General features: G+C 40.8%; 1 protein-coding gene across 3 annotated transcripts in view; it reads right to left on the reverse strand.

Moving 5' to 3' along the window:
* sema3c (semaphorin 3C) overlaps positions 1-20397 on the reverse strand; it is an 89088-nt gene that overhangs the window by 38904 nt on the left and 29787 nt on the right. For 2 of the 3 annotated variants that reach the window (XM_002933086.5, XM_004913029.4), the window contains exons 3-4: positions 5112-5272; positions 3997-4059 (exon numbers count right to left, since the gene is read on the reverse strand). In XM_002933086.5, coding sequence (XP_002933132.1) covers positions 3997-4059; positions 5112-5272 — 224 coding nt within the window. Of the gene's footprint in view, positions 1-3996; positions 4060-5111; positions 5273-16040; positions 16164-20397 lie in introns of those variants that run through there. The other variant, XM_031899027.1, reaches the window with a different exon arrangement.

The following is a 20397-nucleotide window of genomic DNA, read 5'->3' on the forward strand; positions in this document are numbered from 1 at the left end:
TTTCACAGAGAAAAGGGAAATCAATTGTAAAATTGGGAATTATTTGCTTAATTGGAGTCTATGGGAGACAGGCTTTCCCTAATTTGGAGCTTTCTGGATAACGGGTTTCTGGATAATGGATCCCATATCTGTATAAATATATGTACATACACACACCTTGAAATAACTGTAATCCAAGCCCGTATACAAGACAGTATACACTCATATTCAGCATAAGCTCAATGAATAGGGATTGCATGAACATATTGTCTATTGTTTTAATGATAAAATATGTGAGTTTTTTGTTATTTCTAGAATATGAAGCCAGCTTCACCTTAACATTTTGTCACTTCCTGTCCCTTAGAGCAGTGGGATATGTTTGTCTGAAGGTAAAAAAATTAACAAATTGCCCATTTATAAAGGAAGGGGGAGGATGTTCAGTGAAAAAAACCCACACACAGTACCCCCAAACAAAGTAGAACTCTATAAAAATATATTGCATAAACAAGCTCATGTAAAACCCTGCTTCATCTATATAAACCATTTTCATAAAAATATACTTTTTTTAATAGTATGTGCTTTTAGGTAATCCTAAATAGAATATTGCCATTTTAAGAATTAAGGGCCACCCCCTGGGATCATAGGATTCACAGTGCACACAAACAAGCCAAGGCACACATACAATCATGGCCAAAATTGTTGGCACCCCAGAAATTTTCCCAGAAAATCAAGTATTTCTCACAGAAAAGTATTGCAGTAACACATGTTTTGCTATACACATGTTTATTCCCTTTGTGTGTATTGGAACAGAACAAAAAAGGAAGGAAAAAAAGCAAGCCCAAAAATGGGCTGGACAAAATTATTGGCACCCGTAACTTAATATTTGGTTGCACACCCTTTGGAAAAAATAACTGAAATCAGTCGCTTCCTATAACCATCAATAAGCTTCTTACACCTCTCACCAGGAATTTTGGACCACTCTTCCTTTGCAAACTGCTCCAGATCTATCTTTATTGGAATGTCATCTTTTCCTAACAGCAATTTTAAGATCTCTCCATAGATGTTCAATGAGATTTAGATCTGGACTCATTGCTGGCCACTTCAGAACTCTCCAGCACTTTGTTGCCATCCATTTCTGGGTGCTTTTTGACGTATGTTTGGGGTCATTGTCCTGCTGGAAGACCCAAGATCTCGGACACAAACCCAGCTTTCTGACACTGGGCTCTACAGTGCGACCCAAAACCCTTTCCAGATTTCAGGATGCCTTGCACACAGGGCCGCCATCAGGGGGGCACAGGGGGGGACAGTTGTCCCGGGCCTGGCCGTGATACAGTTTTTAAGCACGGCCCCCTTTAAAGAGTTGCAGGCCCTTGTTTCATTGGTGGTCAGCGGGTACTTTTATTGGTTGCGCCCCATGCGTACATGTGACGTCAGCGCGCACAGGACACAACATATAAAAGAGTAGCTGCGGCGGCGAAACTAAGAGAACTAAGAAGAGGCGGCGGATGCAAGCAAGCAGGCTAGTATGCAGGGAGGCAGTCGAGCGGGAGGAGTGGGGGAGGACACTGAGGGGAGCTGGAGGATGTTGGGGGGGACGCTGGGGGGAGCTTAAGGTTGTTGGGGGGGAGCTGGAGGATGTTGGGAAGGAAGCTGGGGGGAGCTGAAGGATATTGGGGAGGAAGCTGGGGGGAGCTGAAGGATGTTGGGGAGGAAGCTGGGGGGAGCTGAAGGATGCTGGGGGGGGCTTAAGGATGCTAGGGGGGAGCTGGAGGATGTTGGGGAGGACGATGGGGGGAGCTTAAGGATGCTAGGGGGGAGCTGGAGGATGTTGGGGAGGAAGCTGGGGGGAGCTGAAGGATGTTGGGGAGGAAGCTGGGGGGAGCTGAAGGATGTTGGGGAGGAAGCTGGGGGAGCTGAAGGATGCTGGGGAGGACGCTGGGGGGAGCTTAAGGATGCTAGGGGGGAGCTGGAGGATGTTGGGGAGGCTGCTGGGAGGGAGCTGGAGGATGCTGCAGTGGGGAGTGGCCCATAGTATGGGGACACTGGGGGTCCCTGCCCTGGCACCAATGCAAAACGTAACCCCTGGCTACCAATGTTTTAGAAGGGCCCTGGCTACCAATGTCTGTGTGTCCTTTGTACTGATGGGAGGGGTCACTGGTTGAGGGGCCATTGGGGGACGGGGCATAGGAGGAGGGGGCCCAGAAAATTTTGTTGTGAGGGGCCCCGTGATTTCTGATGGCGGCCCTGCTTGCACACATTCAAGGCACCCAGTGCCAGAGGCAGCAAAACAACCCCAAAACATGATTGAACCTCCACCATATTTCACTGTAGGTACTGTGTTCTTTTCTTTGTAGGCCTCATTCCATTTTCGGTAAACAGTAGAATGATGTGCTTTACCAAAAAGCTCTATCTTGGTCTCATCTGTCCACAAGACGTTTTCCCAGAAGGATTGTGGCTTACTCAAGTACATTTTGGCAAACTGTAGTCTTACTTTTTTATTTCTCTGTGTCAGCAGTGGGGTCCTCCTGGGTCTCCTGCCATAGCGTTTCATTTCATTTAAATGTCGACGGACAGTTCACGCTGACACTGATGCTCCCTGAGCCTGCAGGAAAGCTTGAATTTCTTTGGAACTTGTTTGGGGCTACTTATCCACCATCTGGACTATCCTGCATTGCAACCTTTCATAAATTTTTCTCTTCCATCCACGCCCAGGAAGATTAGCTACAGTGCCATGGGTTGCAAACTTCTTGATAATGTTGCGCACTGTGGACAAAGGCAAATCTCTGGAGATGGACTTGTAACCTTGAGATTGTTGATATTTTTCCACAATTTTGGTTCTCAAATCCTCAGACAGATCTCTTGTCCTCTTTCTGTTGTCCATGCTTAGTGTGGCACACACAGACACACAATGCAAAGACTAAGTGAACTTCTCTCCTTTTTATCTGCTTTCAGGTGTGATTTTTATATTGCCTATGATCACCTGTTACTTGCCCCAGGTGAGTTTAAAGGAGCATCACATGTTTGAAACAATCTTATTTATCCTCAATTTTGAAAGGGTGCCAATAATTTTGTCCAGCCCATTTTTGGAGTTTTGTGTGACATTATGTCCAATTTGCCATTTTTCTTCCCTTTTTTGTTCTGTTTCAATACACACAAAGGGAATAAACATGTGTATAGCAAAACATGTGTTACTGCAATACTTTTCTGTGAGAAATACTTCATTTTCTGGAAAAATTTCTGGGGTGCCAACAATTTTGGCCATGACTGTACATGCTAGGCCCCATCACCCAATGAATGGACAGAGTTCTGTCTTTTGCTTCCACACTTCTTCCTGCTACAGTTAAATTTGCATTATATGTCATGTGATCTCTGAGGGAGTACACAGCCCATCACTAAATGGCGGATCAAGAGAAAGGATGTAAAAGGGCAACATTTACTGATATATGTATATTCCAGTTTGGGGCCATCTGTCTATAAAGCCCACTAATGTATTTGTAAAGAGTAATCATGTCCCCTCACGAGTGCCTTTTCTCCAGAGAAAACAACCCCATGTTGACAGTCTACCTTCATATTTCAATTCTTCTATTCCCTTTACCAGTTGCACAAAACTGTACTGCATACTTAGGCAGAAGGCATACACCTAACAGTTAATATCACTATTGTGTCTAGAGAAGACAAAAGACATTTTACCTAAATAACTGGTTAAAAAATTACCTTAGCAATGTTTGGCCACAGACTGCAGAGGTTTGAAAATCTGCTTTCAGCATCCCACCCTTGTTACTGCTGTGTGTGGATATCAAATAATTTCCATGATGATGATATCGGTGAATATGTAACACAGCAAGGTATGCATTTGCAGGGTTTAGTTAATAAAAGTCAGACAAATAAGCAGGTCTTTTTTTGTGTGCTAAAACGTGCAGGCAGGATTCTGTAGCCGACAGCTCCAATTCATATTTTTATTTGGCTCCTTAGACCTAAACCTGACTCACAACACAAGTATTTTCCTCACTGACTTACTGTGGGATCTTTGCCAGCCATCTTGCACTCTTCAACTTTGCTAGTAGAAGCAGGCCAGAAAACCTGAAGAAAAAGAAAAACCATATAAATATTTTAATAAGATTAGCACAACGGCAGATATATAGATATAGGTTTACAGAAGAGTGTATACTTTTATGGAACAAAATATGTTGAAAATGCTTTTTATTCGAAGAAGAGGGGTTATTCTATTTTTACAAACTCATGTCATACAGATTCACATTCCATATGCTACAATTATGCACTTGGAAAACAGTTTTAACGCATCCCTGGTGAGGTTACACAACACGTGCTTCTTTCACACTTTTATAAGCTTAGGAGAGCCTAAGACACACTAGTGATTAAGTTTCTCTTCCTTCTAAAATCTGACAGTAAGTTGCTCCTTATGTTAAAAAGTATAATTATACATTTGTCACATAAAAGAAAGGAAAAACTGACAATTCCGTCACAGCAGCTATAGGAAGCACTTTACTAATAGGAAACAGACACTCAACAATAAATATTAAATAGAACATCTACATCTGGTGCTGGATTGTCAGAAACACGGCTTTTATTCTAATATGTGTAAACTCGTTATCAATACATTTTCTGCAAAAATACATATATTTACAGTGGTGTAACCAGGATATAGTGGGTCCATAGCAAATTATTTCCAAGCCCACACAAACCTTGGACACTAAGAACATACATACTAAAATTAAATATCAGTCAGGATTCCACTGGGGGGGCTTCTGTACTTATAGGCCCCAGAGGTGTTCTGTTTCTATGGTTACTGCCCTGCTGATATGACAATACAGCAAACAAATTAGATGGTCACTATAATCTATTTGTACGCAGCTTCAAAGGAGATCCACAAATGTACTGATTATTTTCTTACAGATCATGAAGTAGAATTATGGCCCCTTTTTAACATAAGTTCAGTTGGTAGGACTGAACTGGTTCAGTTGTGCTGAACATTCATTTTTCCTATTGTTTAAATCACAAAAATCTATGGTTTTTATTTTTTGAGCTAAACATGGAAAACATGAAAACTGTTTCCTCTACATATTGAACTCTAACAAAACAGCCACAACAAGGGTAGCATTATATAAACTTACACTTAGAGGATCGTGGCTTATATTGTTAATATTTAAAGACAAAATATGATCCTTGCTGCCAACATAGATCCTGTCCTGATCTTCATCCATTAATAAAATCCTGTAATCCAGTGGACTCTGGGATATACTGTAGAATTCAGATGTTTTGGTTTCTTGAAGTTCTGTAAAAAAAACAACAAAAATAGTTATTTGTTTTCTTTATTGGACTCAAAACTAGTGCATAACTGGTCTGCCATAATAATATATACATAGAATTACTAGAGAATATCCATATTAAAAAATGAAGTAAAGTCATATTTGAAAAAGAAAGGCCTCAGGTTTCAGAAAAGGATGAGGGTACATGTTAATAAGTCTTATTAACATAATCTCCCAAAAAAAGCTTCCACCACATTTCAACAACATTCCAACAACTCCATCCCACCCTGAGAAAAGGTGGCAACCCTGTCAGCTTATAAAACTGTAGTCTTTATGTTAAAGCTTTTATTGAATTTAAAAAAAAATCCTGAGGGTAAGGAGCATAGTGAAGATTAACGTGATTATGTCAGAAACAGGTTAGTATTTTGAACTGACTATACAGTAATAATAAACTTTCTTATTTCCATTAGATGAAATTTATATTACATTTTCATTTTCAGTGTAGTTCCCTTTTCTGTGTGTAATGCAAACAAAACAACTCCTACCTTCCTGCCATAAGGCAGTCTGATTGGCACACTGACATGTGCAGTAGCTTGATTCAGCAAACTGCACAACGCATGCCCAGTATATCATCACCATAATTTATTTATATAGCACCAGAAAGTTACACAAGAGTTCTGGGCAAGCGAGGGAACCAGACCATATCACTGGAGTAAAAGGGAGAATAAGTCACAGAGAGCAGGCCAAGGTCACAACCAGACAAGCAGCGAAGTACCAAATCAGGATTCGAAAGGCATATTCAAAGAGCAGAAAAAAAGTTAAGCTAAGGCAGCAAACATCATAGTCAGGAATCAGGTAGAGGTCATACACAGGAATCACACAAGAAAAACACCCAGGAGCTATACAAGACAATAGGGTTGTGACCTGGCTGGTATTTTACAGGTCTAGCCAGTAAAAAACCTGTCAAAGGTATTACAAATTTACTGGCAATGGAGTTGCTTAAGTTCAGCCTCTAGCCTAGCCTGATCTTCCCAGAAAGCACCGAAAACGTACCCTTTTTAACCCTTTCACCAATCCTCCTCAAGACATGGCATGGCTCTGCCCCCTTTCATCATCACCCTGCCCCTTTTATGTCATGGGCTGGCCCTTTTTTCCTACCTCCCTTTGTTGGCCCAGTAAGTAATTTTTTAAAGGTAGCAACACCAATTATAAAGAGTTGCTAACAATAAAAGGATTACATTCAGAGTACTACAGTTAAAATACATATCAATAAGTAGAATTAGGGGTGGGGGATACTGTTTAATTAATATTCAGATTCAAATAAAGTGATTACACTTCACACTTAACATTCATTCTGTTTCTAAAGCAGCTTGAGATGACATGATACTGAAGATGGACTTGCAAATGCAGCAAGGCACAAACACAACAAACAATGCACAAATACAGTTAAATTGTTCTTTACTTCAAGTATATTTTAGCAGTTACTAATGCTGAGAGAAGAAATCACTTGGTCATCATATTTAAATTGCACACGTTCAGGGTTTGAACAATATGATCTTTAAAAGAAGAAAAGGTAACGGAATAATCATAAAATAAATAATAATCTAATATTTTTGAACATGTGGTCCAACTCTCTTCTGTGCCTAAATACTCTAACGTTTCTTTGCCTAATCCTTTCCTTTTGCTATTGAGGTGTTCCCAGTAATGCTTAGCATTTACATTTATTTAGTAACCACAGTCTTGAATTTGCATCCACTTAGCAGCTGTGAGGGATTAGGTCTTGCCTACTAGTGTTTTGCTCTTGCTCCTCTGCCAGATGTGGTCATAGATCTGGGTTTTCCCTTTCTAGGATCGTTAATAAACTTTTCAGCATGGGGATTGAAATATTTACAGGCTAGTCTTTTCAGGCAAGCGTCAGTAATGTTAAGTCTGGCTCACTGACTTACAGAGTAAAAAATACACTTTCTGCATACTAAATTTAAATATTTGCTTATTTAACTTTGTAAGATATATAAACTGTTAGTATCACAACATTGGTTATAATGCAGAAATTGAGAGGGCAAAAATAAAAAATATGTGGGCAGCACAATCAAATTTTTTCATGCATTTTGTGGGGGGGGAGGGTGCAGCAGGAAATTCTGTGGGAGACAGGATAGATGAGGTAGTGGGCATAGTAAGGGAAAATGGGGGAGGAGACTTGCTTCGGGATACTGAAAATGGCAGGGAGGCCCATAAGTTCTTTACACGTCATTCTCACGCCGGAACCAGTATTAAATGTATGTTTACCAATGCAAGGAGTCTGACTGGTAAAATGGGAGAGCTGGAGGTACTGGCGTTGGAGCGGAAATATGATGTCATTGGTGTTGCTGAAACTTGGTTGAATGAGTCTCATGACTGGGCAGTTAATATTGGGGGGTATACATTGTTTCGGAGGGACAGGGGCAATAGAAAAGGAGGAGGAGTGTGTCTGTTCATTAAGCAGGAATTAAAAGCAAATATTAAGGAGGAAGTGATGGGGGTAACAGAGGGAGCTGAATCCTTATGGGTTGAGCTTCTCACAGATAGTAAAGAATCTACCAAACTAATTGTAGGGGTATGCTATAGACCCCCTAATGTAAGCGAAGAGGAGGAGGCCCAGCTCCTGTTGCAAATAGAAAAGGCTGCTAGTTTGGGGCAAGTGATAATAATGGGGGATTTTAATTACCCTGATATTGACTGGGGCAATAGTACTGCCAGGACAGTAAATGGGAACAAGTTTATAAACTTGCTGCATGACAACTTTATGTCACAAGTTGTTGAGGAGCCAACCAGGAACCATGCTATACTAGATCTAGTGTTCTCTAATGGCCCAGAACGTATAGCAAATGTGCAAGTGGTTGAACCCCTGGTTAATAGTGACCATAATGTTATTTCATTTGATGTTTGGTGCAGGAAACAAATTTACACGGGGGCAACAAAGACACTGAATTTTAGGAAGGCAAATTTTAGCTCCTTAAGGGCAGCGCTTCAGGGCATAAATTGGGGCATTATGTTTTCTGATAAAAACACAGAGCAGAAATGGTTGTCATTTAAAATGATATTAAATCATTACTGTTCTCAATTCATTCCATTAATAAGAAAAAGTAGAAGTGTTAAGAATCACCCTATGTGGCTTAACTCTGAGGTAAAGAAGTAATTAGGGAAAAAAAGGAAAGCTTTTAAGAAATATAAGTCAGAGGGGACAGTAGATGCGTTTAATGATTATAAACACTATAACAAGTGTTGTAAAACAGCAATCCGGAAGGCAAAGATAGAAAATGAGGAGTGCATCGCGACCGAGGCCAAGACTAACCCCAAAAAGTTTTTTAAGTATATTAATAGTAAAAAAATGCAGGTTGAGGGTGTGGCCCCATTGAGGTATAATAACAATATGGTTACAGCGGATACAGAAAAGGCAGATGTGCTTAACCAGTTCTTTTCTTCTGTATATACAGTAGAGGAGCCAGTGGGCCAAGTCCCACCCAATAGCTTCACTGTTGCCCCAGCTCCAACTACACAGTGGTTGGCACAGGATATGGTGCTTAAAGGGTTACACACGATAAATGTAAACAAGGCACCTGGGCCAGATGGAATACACCCTCGGGTACTGAGAGAGCTAGGGGCAGAATTACAGTGGCCCTTGTTTCTGATATTCTCAGACTCGCTTTCATCAGGTATGGTACCTAGGGACTGGAAGAAGGCGAATGTCATTCCCATATTTAAAAAGGGAGTAAGATCTCAGCCTGGCAATTATAGGCCTGTAAGTTTGACATCTGTGGTGAGCAAGTTATTTGAAGGCTTGTTAAGGGATCACATTCAAAATTATGTAGTGGAGAATGCCATTATGAGCAGTAATCAGCATGGCTTTATGAAGGACAGGTCATGTCAGACCAATTTAATTGCTTTTTATGATGAGGTAAGTAAGAAGCTGGACAGTGGGGATGCAGTAGATATAATCTATTTGGATTTTGCCAAAGCATTTGATACCGTTCCCCACAAACGACTGCTTTCTAAGCTAAGGTCTATTGGTCTTAGTGAAGTCGTTTGCACATGGATAGAAAACTGGCTACAGGATCGGGTACAGAGGGTGGTTGTTAATGGTACATTCTCTACTTGGAATAAGGTCCTCAGTGGGGTCCCTCAGGGTTCTGTACTGGGTCCACTTTTGTTTAATTTGTTCATAAATGACTTAGGGGAGGGTATTATGAGTAATGTATCAGTGTTTGCAGATGACACAAAACTCTGCAGACCAGTCAATTGTATCCAGGATGTGACATCCCTGCAGCAGGATCTTGACCAACTGGCAATCTGGGTAGCTAAGTGGCAGATGAGATTTAATGTGGATAAATGTAAGGTCATGCACCTGGGATGTAAAAATATGCAAGCCCCGTATACCCTTAATGGGACTGCACTAGGCAAATCCATAATGGAGAAGGACCTTGGAGTCCTTGTAGATAATAAACTTGGCTGTAGCAAGCAATGCCAGGCAGCAGCTGCAAGGGCAAACAAGGTTTTGAGCTGTATTAAAAGGGGTATAGATTCACGGGAGGAGGGGGTTATTCTTCCCCTTTACAGAGCGCTGGTAAGGCCCCATCTAGAATATGCTGTTCAGTTTTGGTCTCCAGTGCTCAAACGGGACATTATTGAGTTAGAGAGGGTCCAGAGAAGGGCAACTAAGCTGGTAAAGGGTATGGAAAGTCTCAGTTATGAAGAAAGACTGGCCAAGTTTGGTCTGTTTACACTGGAGAAGAGGCGCTTAAGAGGTGACATGATAACTATGTATAAATATATAAAGGGATCATATAATAACCTTTCTAATGTTTTATTTACCAGTAGGTCCTTCCAACGGTTCTGGAATTCCCTCCCCGAATCAGTCATACTGGCTGATACATTATATAGCTTTAAGAAGGGGTTGGATGGATTCTTAGCAAGTGAGGGAATACAGGGTTATGGGAGATAGCTCTTAGTACTAGTTGATCCAGGGACTGGTCCGATTGCCATCTTGGAGTCAGGAAGGAATTTTTTCCCCTCTGCGGCAAATTAGAGAGGCTTCAGATGGGGTTTTTTGCCTTCCTCTGGATCAACTAGTAGTTAGGCAGGTTATATATAGGCATTATGGTTGAACTTGATGGACGTATGTCTTTTTTCAACCCAACTTACTATGTTACTATGTTACTATGTTACCGCACAAACTACAGGTACAAAACAAAAATCAGGCAATGGGTGATTTTGTTGGGTGGTTGCAGTGGGCTTTTTTTCCATGCAAAATGCAATGGTCAATGGGTGTCTTTTAAGTTTTTTTTTTTCTGGTGTTGAAAGTTTTTGTGGTGAAATTCTGCAAGCAGCATTGGCTCGCAGACATAGAAGGCCCTTCAGGACATGGGCCCCCGTGCTTTATTTATGCTACTGTTGTCTTCACAGAAAGCAGTCTGAAAAAATCAAAGTGGAGACCATGAGGCTTGGAGAAAGACCTAGCCTCATGCTCGCCACTCTGCTTTTTTCAGGCAGGCGTTACTACAAGCACAGTCCTCTGAATTCCACACGCAGTGAGAACAATGAGCCTCACATTTTCCACAAAGACTGCAGCAACCTAATGGTTTTCATGTTTGACTCTTTAAATGGTAGCAGCCCTTTACACATCTACCACTTAATAACTGGCAAGGAGTAAACCATAACCATGTCTGACAGAAACCACCTTATAAGCACTCTCACATACCAGAAATGGAATACAGCCTTGTGTACCTGTGTACTTAGAGAGCTGAAATTAGTTTACTAGATTTAGGGTAGCCATATAATGCCAACATTAGGAACAATTCACTGATTGGCTGCAATATGAATGGTTGGCTACTGTGCCATTTGGTACAGGGTTTTTTCAAATTTAGCCATGTGGCTGCCACTGAAGGGACAGTAACCCTTATTTTCTATATGGCATCCCACCTGCATCTATAACTCTTTCCTCTATCATGGCAAGTCCCCTGCACTGTCAGTACCCAGCCTTGCAGAGAGTGCTGTGGAAGATACAGATGTTCAAGGAACATTATTATTTCTACTGTGCTACTGTACTTGTGGGTATTTGCAAAAAATGTAACATTTTGTGCTTAGGGTTAACACTGTAATGTTACCGTGACTTTACCATCTACATTAGTCATTACTGCATGACAACCGTTTGATCAGTCTTAAGTGGTGTGCTATTTGCTGAAATTTTCTTTTAAATAATCTGCCATTGCACTGGGTATTCTTGGAATAGCACAAAAGATTAGTTAAATAGCCAAAAGCCATATACAACTACACAGCTATTTTCATTTGGTTAGAATCCTGTAACCAATTCTGTATAAAGGTATTGTAGTTAGACAATTTTCTGTAGACAGAAAGAAAGAGTTATATATAACAAGGATACAAGTCCCTCTTCTTCAATGGGAAAGTGTAGGCTAAAGATCAGATTTTAATGTTCGTCATAATTCTTGCCCTTGAAGGTGGAGGTTCGACAATTGTATGATAAAGTATGTCAATTCTAGCACACTCTATCCACTTTTCCCAAGTGTATGTTACTGAACATACTTATGCCATTCCATATGTAATATTTACATAGCTTTGTGCTAAAACTTAACATATAATCATGTTAGGTAAATATTTATAAGTCTAGAGCAGGGGTGGGCAAACTTTTTGGCTCACGGGCCACATTTACTTACCCCCGGGCCAGGGTGGGCAGGGCCAGGCCAGCGTTACGCCCCCTTAGTCTGTTTAATTCCGGCCCGCCAATGACACCAAGTCTCGCATGATGAGACTTGGCGTCGGCGGCGGCCGGATTAAAAAGGCCAAGGGGCCGGATGTGGCCCGCGGGCCGTAGTTTGCCCACCCCTGGTCTAGAGCAAGCAGAGCTAGGATTTCAGCAGCAGCACTTTCAATAATTTCTCAACTGCAATTATATGCAGTGATGGACAAATGAAGAACTCCATAAAAAAGTGGGTAGAAAGAAAATGTATATAAACCATCAGTAACATAAAGTAAAAAGTACTAGAAGGAGTTTCATAACAGAAAAAAATATGTGAATGTAAAACTAATTAGAAAATCAGATGCAATAAAAACAACACTGAATCCAAATCCAGGATTTATGTCCAATTCCAAATGTCTAATAATTTCAGTAAATTAACTTGTTTTTTTGCCTGCAGAAAGACATCCATACCCTGAATAACATTTTAAAATGCAAAATGTAGAGTAGGAATGCATGCAGGGTGCATATTCAGTTTGTTTTCCTATCAACATTCAGTTAAGGTTATTCTGTAAATCTTTTAATTTTTTCAAAAATTGACATTTTAAAAATGAATTAAATTTATTCACTCCTTTCATGTTTCCCAGTAGCTGCTCAGTTAACCAATCTGTCAACTTCAAACTCAAAATGTAATACAATTATCAGACACAGCGGCAGCTTTAGTCCTCAATGAGCATTCTCTGCAAGCTTTACTAAAGTTTGTAACAGAGTGGTTGCTATACTGGTTACATTAGTCTCAGATTCTCTTAAAATCGAAAAAAAAAAAATATAGGTAGATACTTTAAAAAGTTGTTTTTGTTGTATATAAATTAAAAATATGTTTTGTAAAGGTAAGCTGCCTCTTTAAATTGGAACTGTGTAAAATATGTGGCTGACGTCAATGCTAAGAACAGTATGTTTCCACTCTGCATACAGTATTTGTGTCTTTGTATCTATAAATAAAACAACTCAAATATAAACTATTGGGCAGGTGACTATTGCTATCCAAGATTACTCACGTTATTACTCACATTGCTTTCTAATTTAGACAAAAAGAATCTTTAATAAAAAAAAAAAATCCACTAATAAAAATGTATGTTTCATGTTGCATGTAATATACTGGTATAACATTGCTTAATAAAATATCATTTCAAATAAGGTCAGGGTAAAGAGAAATATACTATATTTTGATGCAGTGTTTAACTCTTTATTTACTTTCGCCTTATTATGTGAAGTAGGAGGAAATAGCTTTATATGTGTACGGAGCATTAAATTACATGCAAACCCACCCTCAAAAATTATATCTGTTAACAGCCTTTTTGAAATCTTTCAATACCTGTCACTCTAGTTGTTTAAAAGTTAACAGGGCCCCCTTAATCAACTGGGATTCCTTCTCTTTCTCTAACCCACTCAGCCTCCTCCCTTAGCAATTTGCTTTGGCTGTTGGCTAACTAAGCATACTCAGTTCTTCTCAACTCAGGTTAATAAACATGTGTAGGGACCCATAGGGTTAAGCTCCCTATGCCTTTACTTCCCTACTTTTCCTTATCTGTACTGTTATAGGGCAGACCCCTCTATACTCAGGTTACAGTTTCTTAAGCTATCCCTTACAGGTTTAGCCCATTTAACCACTCCCCTTAGCAGACTATATAGTGTCTTGCACAAGGAAGTGTTTTCCTCTTTGGCTGCCGGTCTGCTACCTGAAGCAGGGCTCCACTGAGCCTGGGTACAGATCCGGCCCAGTAAGCCACTATCCATCCAAATTAAGTCGGGGACAGGGCCCCGTGAATGAGGAGAAGACAGTATAGCAGCATATTTCATAGCACCCTCTAGAAGTGGTGAGTTCAGACAGCATTATACAGAAAGAGCAGCCATTTGCTCCATCAAGGATAATAGCAAAGGAGTAGTCTTCCTAACAGGCATTACTGGCCGTAGATTAGGGACACAGAAGTGCTAGGGAAATAGGTTAGCAAATATGCCTTGCCCTAACCTCCACAAGAGCATGGGACTATGCCGGTGAGCTTTCCTACCTATCACACTGTTGTTGTTCTACCTGCCCAATCCTCTTGATGAGAAGGGATACCCAGGGGAGCATCATATTTCTGCTATTAATCCATTTTACATCAATTGTATAACTGCATACTGCATAACATCTATTAAGTGAGTATACTGAAATACCCTGATTACCTTTGTCTTGGACAAATAAAGTATTATCCAGTTCATTCATAAGAATCCTCTGGTGTCCATTTCTATCTATTGCACCACACTACTTCAGCTAGTTGTAGTTCAGCAACCCCCTTAGCTCCATTATATACCTCCCACGTAGCGGAGGCCCACTCCTGTGCATTAAGGTCGCATGTAACACATGCTCTACAGCACGCTACTAGCCTGGGTTGGCCATATTATAGCCAAATAGGTGTTACACATGCCTTCCAGTCTAGCAGCCAAGGAAGAGATGGCACACTTCCGATTTCCATAGAAACTCTGCTCTAGCTGTGCACTCTGCCGAAGAAACATGTTTTTTCTCCTAACCTTCTGTCACGAATTCAGTAAGTGTAAGCCCGCCTTCTTCACTGCGTGAACTTTACAGCACACGTGCTATTGCAGATTTAAATGTCACTGATTATTTTTCCATTAGGAAAAATGGCCGCCTGGTGAAAGCTGCTATTTGATTTTGAGGTAAACAGACTGACAGGCAGCACCTTGCACCCCAATACAGTTGAAGGTGGGAAGGCAATGTTTTGTGAAAACATTAGTTGACCTTCTATTGGATGAGAGGACTGTCCCTGAAAAAATTTGTTGCCTTCAGGGTCCACATGAATGATATGTAGTAACATGAAATAACACTATAGGGACAGGGGCCGAGATACACAGGGCCATTGCAAGTGGGGGTCGATGTTTTATGCACAAAGAAGGTGATGAGCCCCTCCTGGGTGAGAGCAAGCCCAGAGAGAGGTTTTTTTTGCATTTGGTAGTATCATCTCTGAACAAATTAAAACAAAGCAATCAACAAATGGGAAAACATTTATCTTTACATACCATATATACTCGAGTATAAGCCAGTCTGAATATAAGCCAAGGTACCTAATTCTACCCAAGAAAACTGGAAAAACTTATTGACTCAAGTATAAGCCTGGGGTGGGAAATGCAGCAGCTACTGCTAAATTTCAATAATCAAAATAAATACCAATAAAATTACATTAAATGAGACATCAGTGGGGTATAGGTTTTTAAATATTTATTTCAAAGAAAAACAGTAAACTAGCTCTGTAAGTGCTAGTTCACCCCCTTAGCTCAATCAGCAACCAAGCTAAAACACAAAGAGTTAAAATCCTTAAAAACTATATATAGCTTATATAGAATATAAAGTCCAATGTCTAGTGCAGAATGGCACAGGTGAGGATGGTAGATGAAGATGGATTTGGGAGCGGGCCAGGGCCCTGGAGGGTCTGGTTGCGGGTGGCCTAATTTGCACACAAAGGACAGAGGGTGCTAGTCTGGAGGGACCCATGGCACCCGACTTGAGTATAAACCGAGGGTGACTTTTTCAGCACATTCTGGGTGATGAAAAACTAGGCTTATACTCAAGTATATACAGTATGATTATGAAATTGGATACGTTTTTCTGTAGTAATTAATCTGCCCCTAAATTTCTATAGGAAAAGTGGGAAGTCATTTTAACTTTATGTATTAATATATCATTATCACCCGCTGGAGTAATAATGCTGCAGATTGCATATGCTACTGTAGCTGCAGATTGTTGCTCTGTTATTTGCACACATTGTTCTGATTCTCTGCGGTTGCAGCAAGTTGTTGTAGAGCTATAGCGTGCTACAGTTCACCTCAGAAGGTTATAGTAGCAAGAGTACCTCTTACTTGCAGGGTTAACCTTAGTGTGTTCAGTCTACACACACAACTGACTTGCACCAAACGGAATAAACACGCTCTGACACACAGACACTCACCAGCAGGACAACCACACACAAACCACATCCTCATTTGGCGCACCCCCTAGCTGCACCCCCTACCTGCACATCCGTCGGTCGAACACGAACGAAGGTCGCGCTGCTCGCCGAGCATGAACGAAGGTCGCGTTGTGCACACCACCCCCCACTCTTTCTGTAGACTGGGCTTGCAAGATTTAATTCAATATTCATGTTGAGGTCTCACTAGGAAGGTATAAATCAGGAATAATCTGTCATCCTTATTTTTCTAATACATCTTTCTATACAGACTGCAATTTGACTTGCCTTCCCTGCCATTTTACTGCCTTGCTTGTTTACGTTTAACTTATCCAAAAGTACAGTTCTTGTACAGATCCTGTTTTTTCACTGACAGTAAATAAGTCTGTCTTAGGGGGGTACCTGCACATCCGTCAGCAAGCATGAACAAAGGTCACGCTGCGCACGCGAACGGGGGGGTCGAGCATGAACGAAGGTCGGGCTACGCTCACCCCCCCTGTGCGGCGCTGGAGCGCACCCCCCCGTGCACGTTCGGGTGCCGCGGCGCAACCTTTGTTCATGCTCGCCGAGGGATGTGAAGGTAGGACAAGTAATCCAGCTTGCCTCAAGTATAAGCCGAGGACTCCTTTTTTAGCACATTCTGAGTGCTGGAAAACTCGGCTTATACTCAAGTATATACGGTAACATTTTTTTAGGTAATTCCCTAAAGGCATACATAAATGATTGCAACTCTAATCTAACAAAGATATTAGAGATCTGGCTTCTGTGCTTAGTTACGCTAATACCCAAACAAATTCACCCCTATCAAGAAAAATACAGATTTTTACCTGGAAAAAAATGTGCCTTTCTATAAACCTGGTGCAAGAAAGATTTCTTCCAAGGCTTTAGAAGCTGGCAGATATGAAGAGTATGTCTATCATTCTGAATTTCCGTAACAGGTTTAAAAAAAAGTTTTTAGGTATTAGTTGCCGCCCACTTGATCTAAATTATAAGGCACAGTCAAAACAAGGATATCATTAGAACTGAAAGGAAACAGTCATTATTTCTTCCTGTAATTCATTCTAACTTTAAAAACCACATTCATGAATAGTATACTTTTTATAGTGAAACTATACTCCTTTAGACCAAATGTAATGTTTCTGTCTGTACTATTACTTGCTACTTCCATTATAGGTATAAGTAATAACTACTGCATTAATATGGGGAACCTAATATGCCTTGCACTAAAGGTTCATTTTTACAGAGAATTTTAGAAGCTAGTTTGTAGGTATTGAAATCTACATTTATAATTCAAAAAGGTGCACTGTGCCAAATGCAGACTTATAAACATAGACTGTTTAACATGAAACTGAATTCCTTCAGTATAAGAATACCTGTAGTTCAGCTCCTTAGTACCATTCTCTCTCAACATTTTCTAGCCTTACTCCACTACATGACACTCAGCTTCCAAGATGAGAATACGTACCCCAAAAAGTTTTTTAAGTATATTAATAGTAAACATCGGATACAGAAAAGGCAGATGTGCTTAACCAGTTCTTTTCTTCTGTGTATACAGTAGAGGAGCCAGAGGGCCAAGTCCCACCCAATGACTTCACTGTTGCCTCAGCTCCAACTACACAGTGGTTGGCACAGGATATGGGGCTTAAAGGGTTACACACAATAAATGTAAACAAGGCACCTGGGCCAGATGGAATACACCCTCGGATACTGAGAGCTAGGGGCAGAATTGCAGTGGCCCTTGTTTCTGATATTCTCAGACTTGCTTTCATCAGGTATGGTACCTAGGGATTGGAAGAAGGCAAATGTCATTCCTATATTTAAAAAGGGAGTAAGATCTCAGCCTGGCAATTATAGGCCTGTAAGTTTGACATCCGTGGTGGGCAAGTTATTTGAAGGCTTGTTAAGGGATCACATACAAAATTATGTAGTGGAGAATGGCATTATGAGCAGTAATCAGCATGGCTTTATGAAGGACAGGTCATGTCAGACCAATTTAATTGCTTTTTATGATGAGGTAAGTAAGAAGCTGGACAGTGGGGATGCAGTAGATATAATCTATTTGGATTTTGCCAAAGCATTTGATATCGTTTCCCACAAACGACTGCTTTCTAAGCTAAGGTCTATTGGTCTTAGTGAAGTCGTTTGCACATGGATAGAAAACTGGCTACAGGATCGGGTACTTGGAATAAGGTTCTCAGTGGGGTCCCTCAGGGTTCTGTACTGGGTCCACTTTTGTTTAATTTGTTCATAAATGACTTAGGGGAGGGTATTATGAGTAATGTATCAGTGTTTGCAGATGACACAAAACTCTGCAGACCAGTCAATTCTATCCAGGATGTGACATCCCCGCAGCAGGATCTTGACCAACTGGCAATCTGGGTAGCTAAGTGTCAGATGAGATTTAATGTGGATAAATGTAAGGTCATGCACCTGGGATGTAAAAATATGCAAGCCCCGTATACCCTTAATGGGACTGCACTAGGCAAATCCATAATGGAGAAGGACCTTGGAGTCCTTGTAGATAATAAACTTGGCTGTAGCAAGCAATGCCAGGCAGCAGCTGCAAGGGCAAACAAGGTTTTGAGCTGTATTAAAAGGGGTATAGATTCACGGGAGGAGGGGGTTATTCTTCCCCTTTACAGAGCGCTGGTAAGGCCCCATCTAGAATATGCTGTTCAGTTTTGGTCTCCAGTGCTCAAACGGGACATTATTGAGTTAGAGAGGGTCCAAAGAAGGGCAACTAAGCTGGTAAAGGGTATGGAAAGTCTCAGTTATGAAGAAAGACTGGCTAAGTTGGGTCTGTTTACACTGGAGAAGAGGCGCTTAAGAGGTGACATGATAACTATGTATAAATATATAAGGGGATCATATAATAACCTTTCTAATGTTTTATTTACCAGTAGGTCCTTCCAACGGACACGAGGGCACCCACTCCGTTTAGAAGAAGGGAGGTTCCATTTAAATATTCGGAAAGGATTTTTTACAGTGAGAGCTGTGAAGTTCTGGAATTCCCTCCCCGAATCAGTCGTGTTGGCTGATACATTATATAACTTTAAGAAGGGGCTGGATGGATTCTTAGCAAGTGAGGGAATACAGGGTTATGGGAGATAGCTCTTAGTACTAGTTGATCCAGGGACTGGTCCGATTGCCATCTTGGAGTCAGGAAGGAATTTTTTCCCCTCTGCGGCAAATTAGAGAGGCTTCAGATGGGGTTTTTTGCCTTCCCCTGGATTAACTAGTAGTTAGGCAGGTTATATATAGGCATTATGGTTGAACTTGATGGACGTATGTCTTTTTTCAACCCAACTTACTATGTTACTATGTTAAAAAGATGATAGTGTAATATGTAAAACAAGAAATGTATTCGGCCAATTTGCTTCACACACTTGAAATAAACTTTTACACATCCACTCTATAAAGTATCCTTCATCTTTTGTCTTCCTTTGGTTCTCCCCCACCATCTCACTTTGGTAGAGATATGCCCAGTACCATCAGATGTTCAGCAGTAAAGTGCACCTCCTCTTGCCTCATTCAATGACTCCAGCACCCACAGATCCTCCACACATCCCATGTGTTTTCAGTCCCTCCTGTAACATTCACAGGTAATAATGTGAGTTTATGTCAATACTCTAAAACCCCTTATAGAGTAATACCAGAAAGCGGCCTGGATGGATTCCAAACACTATTTACAGCTACACCTGAACAGAAGCCTATTGATTGAGCACTGCCCCTCCTGGCACGACAGGTACTCTAAGTCACTACACTGAGGGGCTGATTTACTAAGACACGATTTCGAATCCGAATTGGAAAAATTCCGATTGGAAACGAACATTTTGCGACTTTTTCGTATTTTTTGCGATTTTTTCGGCGTCTTTACGATTTTTGCGTAAAAACGCGATTTTTTCGGCGTCTTTACGATTTTTGCGTAAAAACGCGAGTTTTTTGGCGTATTTACGATTTTTGCGTAAAAACACGAGTTTTTCGGCGTCTTTACGATTTTTGCGTAAAAACGCGAGTTTTTCGGCGTCTTTACGAAAGTTGCGCAAAGTCGCGATTTTTTCGTAGCGTTAACACTTGCGCGCAAAGTCGCGCCTTTTTCGTAGCGTTAAAACTTAAAAGGCGCAACGTTTCGCGCAAGTTTTAACGCTATGAAAAAATCGCGACTTTGCGCAACTTTCGTAATGGCTACGAAAAACTTGCGTTTTTATGCAAAAATCGTAAAGACGCCGAAAAAAATCGCGTTTTTACGCAAAAATCGTAAAGACGCCGAAAAAAATCGCAAAATTACAGATCATTGCGAAAAAAAACGCAATCGGACGCATTCGGCCCATTCGTGGGTTAGTAAATGTGCCCCTGAGTATTGCATGTTGAAAAAAACAAAGGTTTGCTTCCAAAAATTGCACTTTGCACACTGCACTACATT

The sequence above is a fragment of the Xenopus tropicalis genome, chromosome 3, assembly GCF_000004195.4.
Source record: "Xenopus tropicalis strain Nigerian chromosome 3, UCB_Xtro_10.0, whole genome shotgun sequence".
Classification (NCBI taxonomy): domain Eukaryota; kingdom Metazoa; phylum Chordata; class Amphibia; order Anura; family Pipidae; genus Xenopus; species Xenopus tropicalis.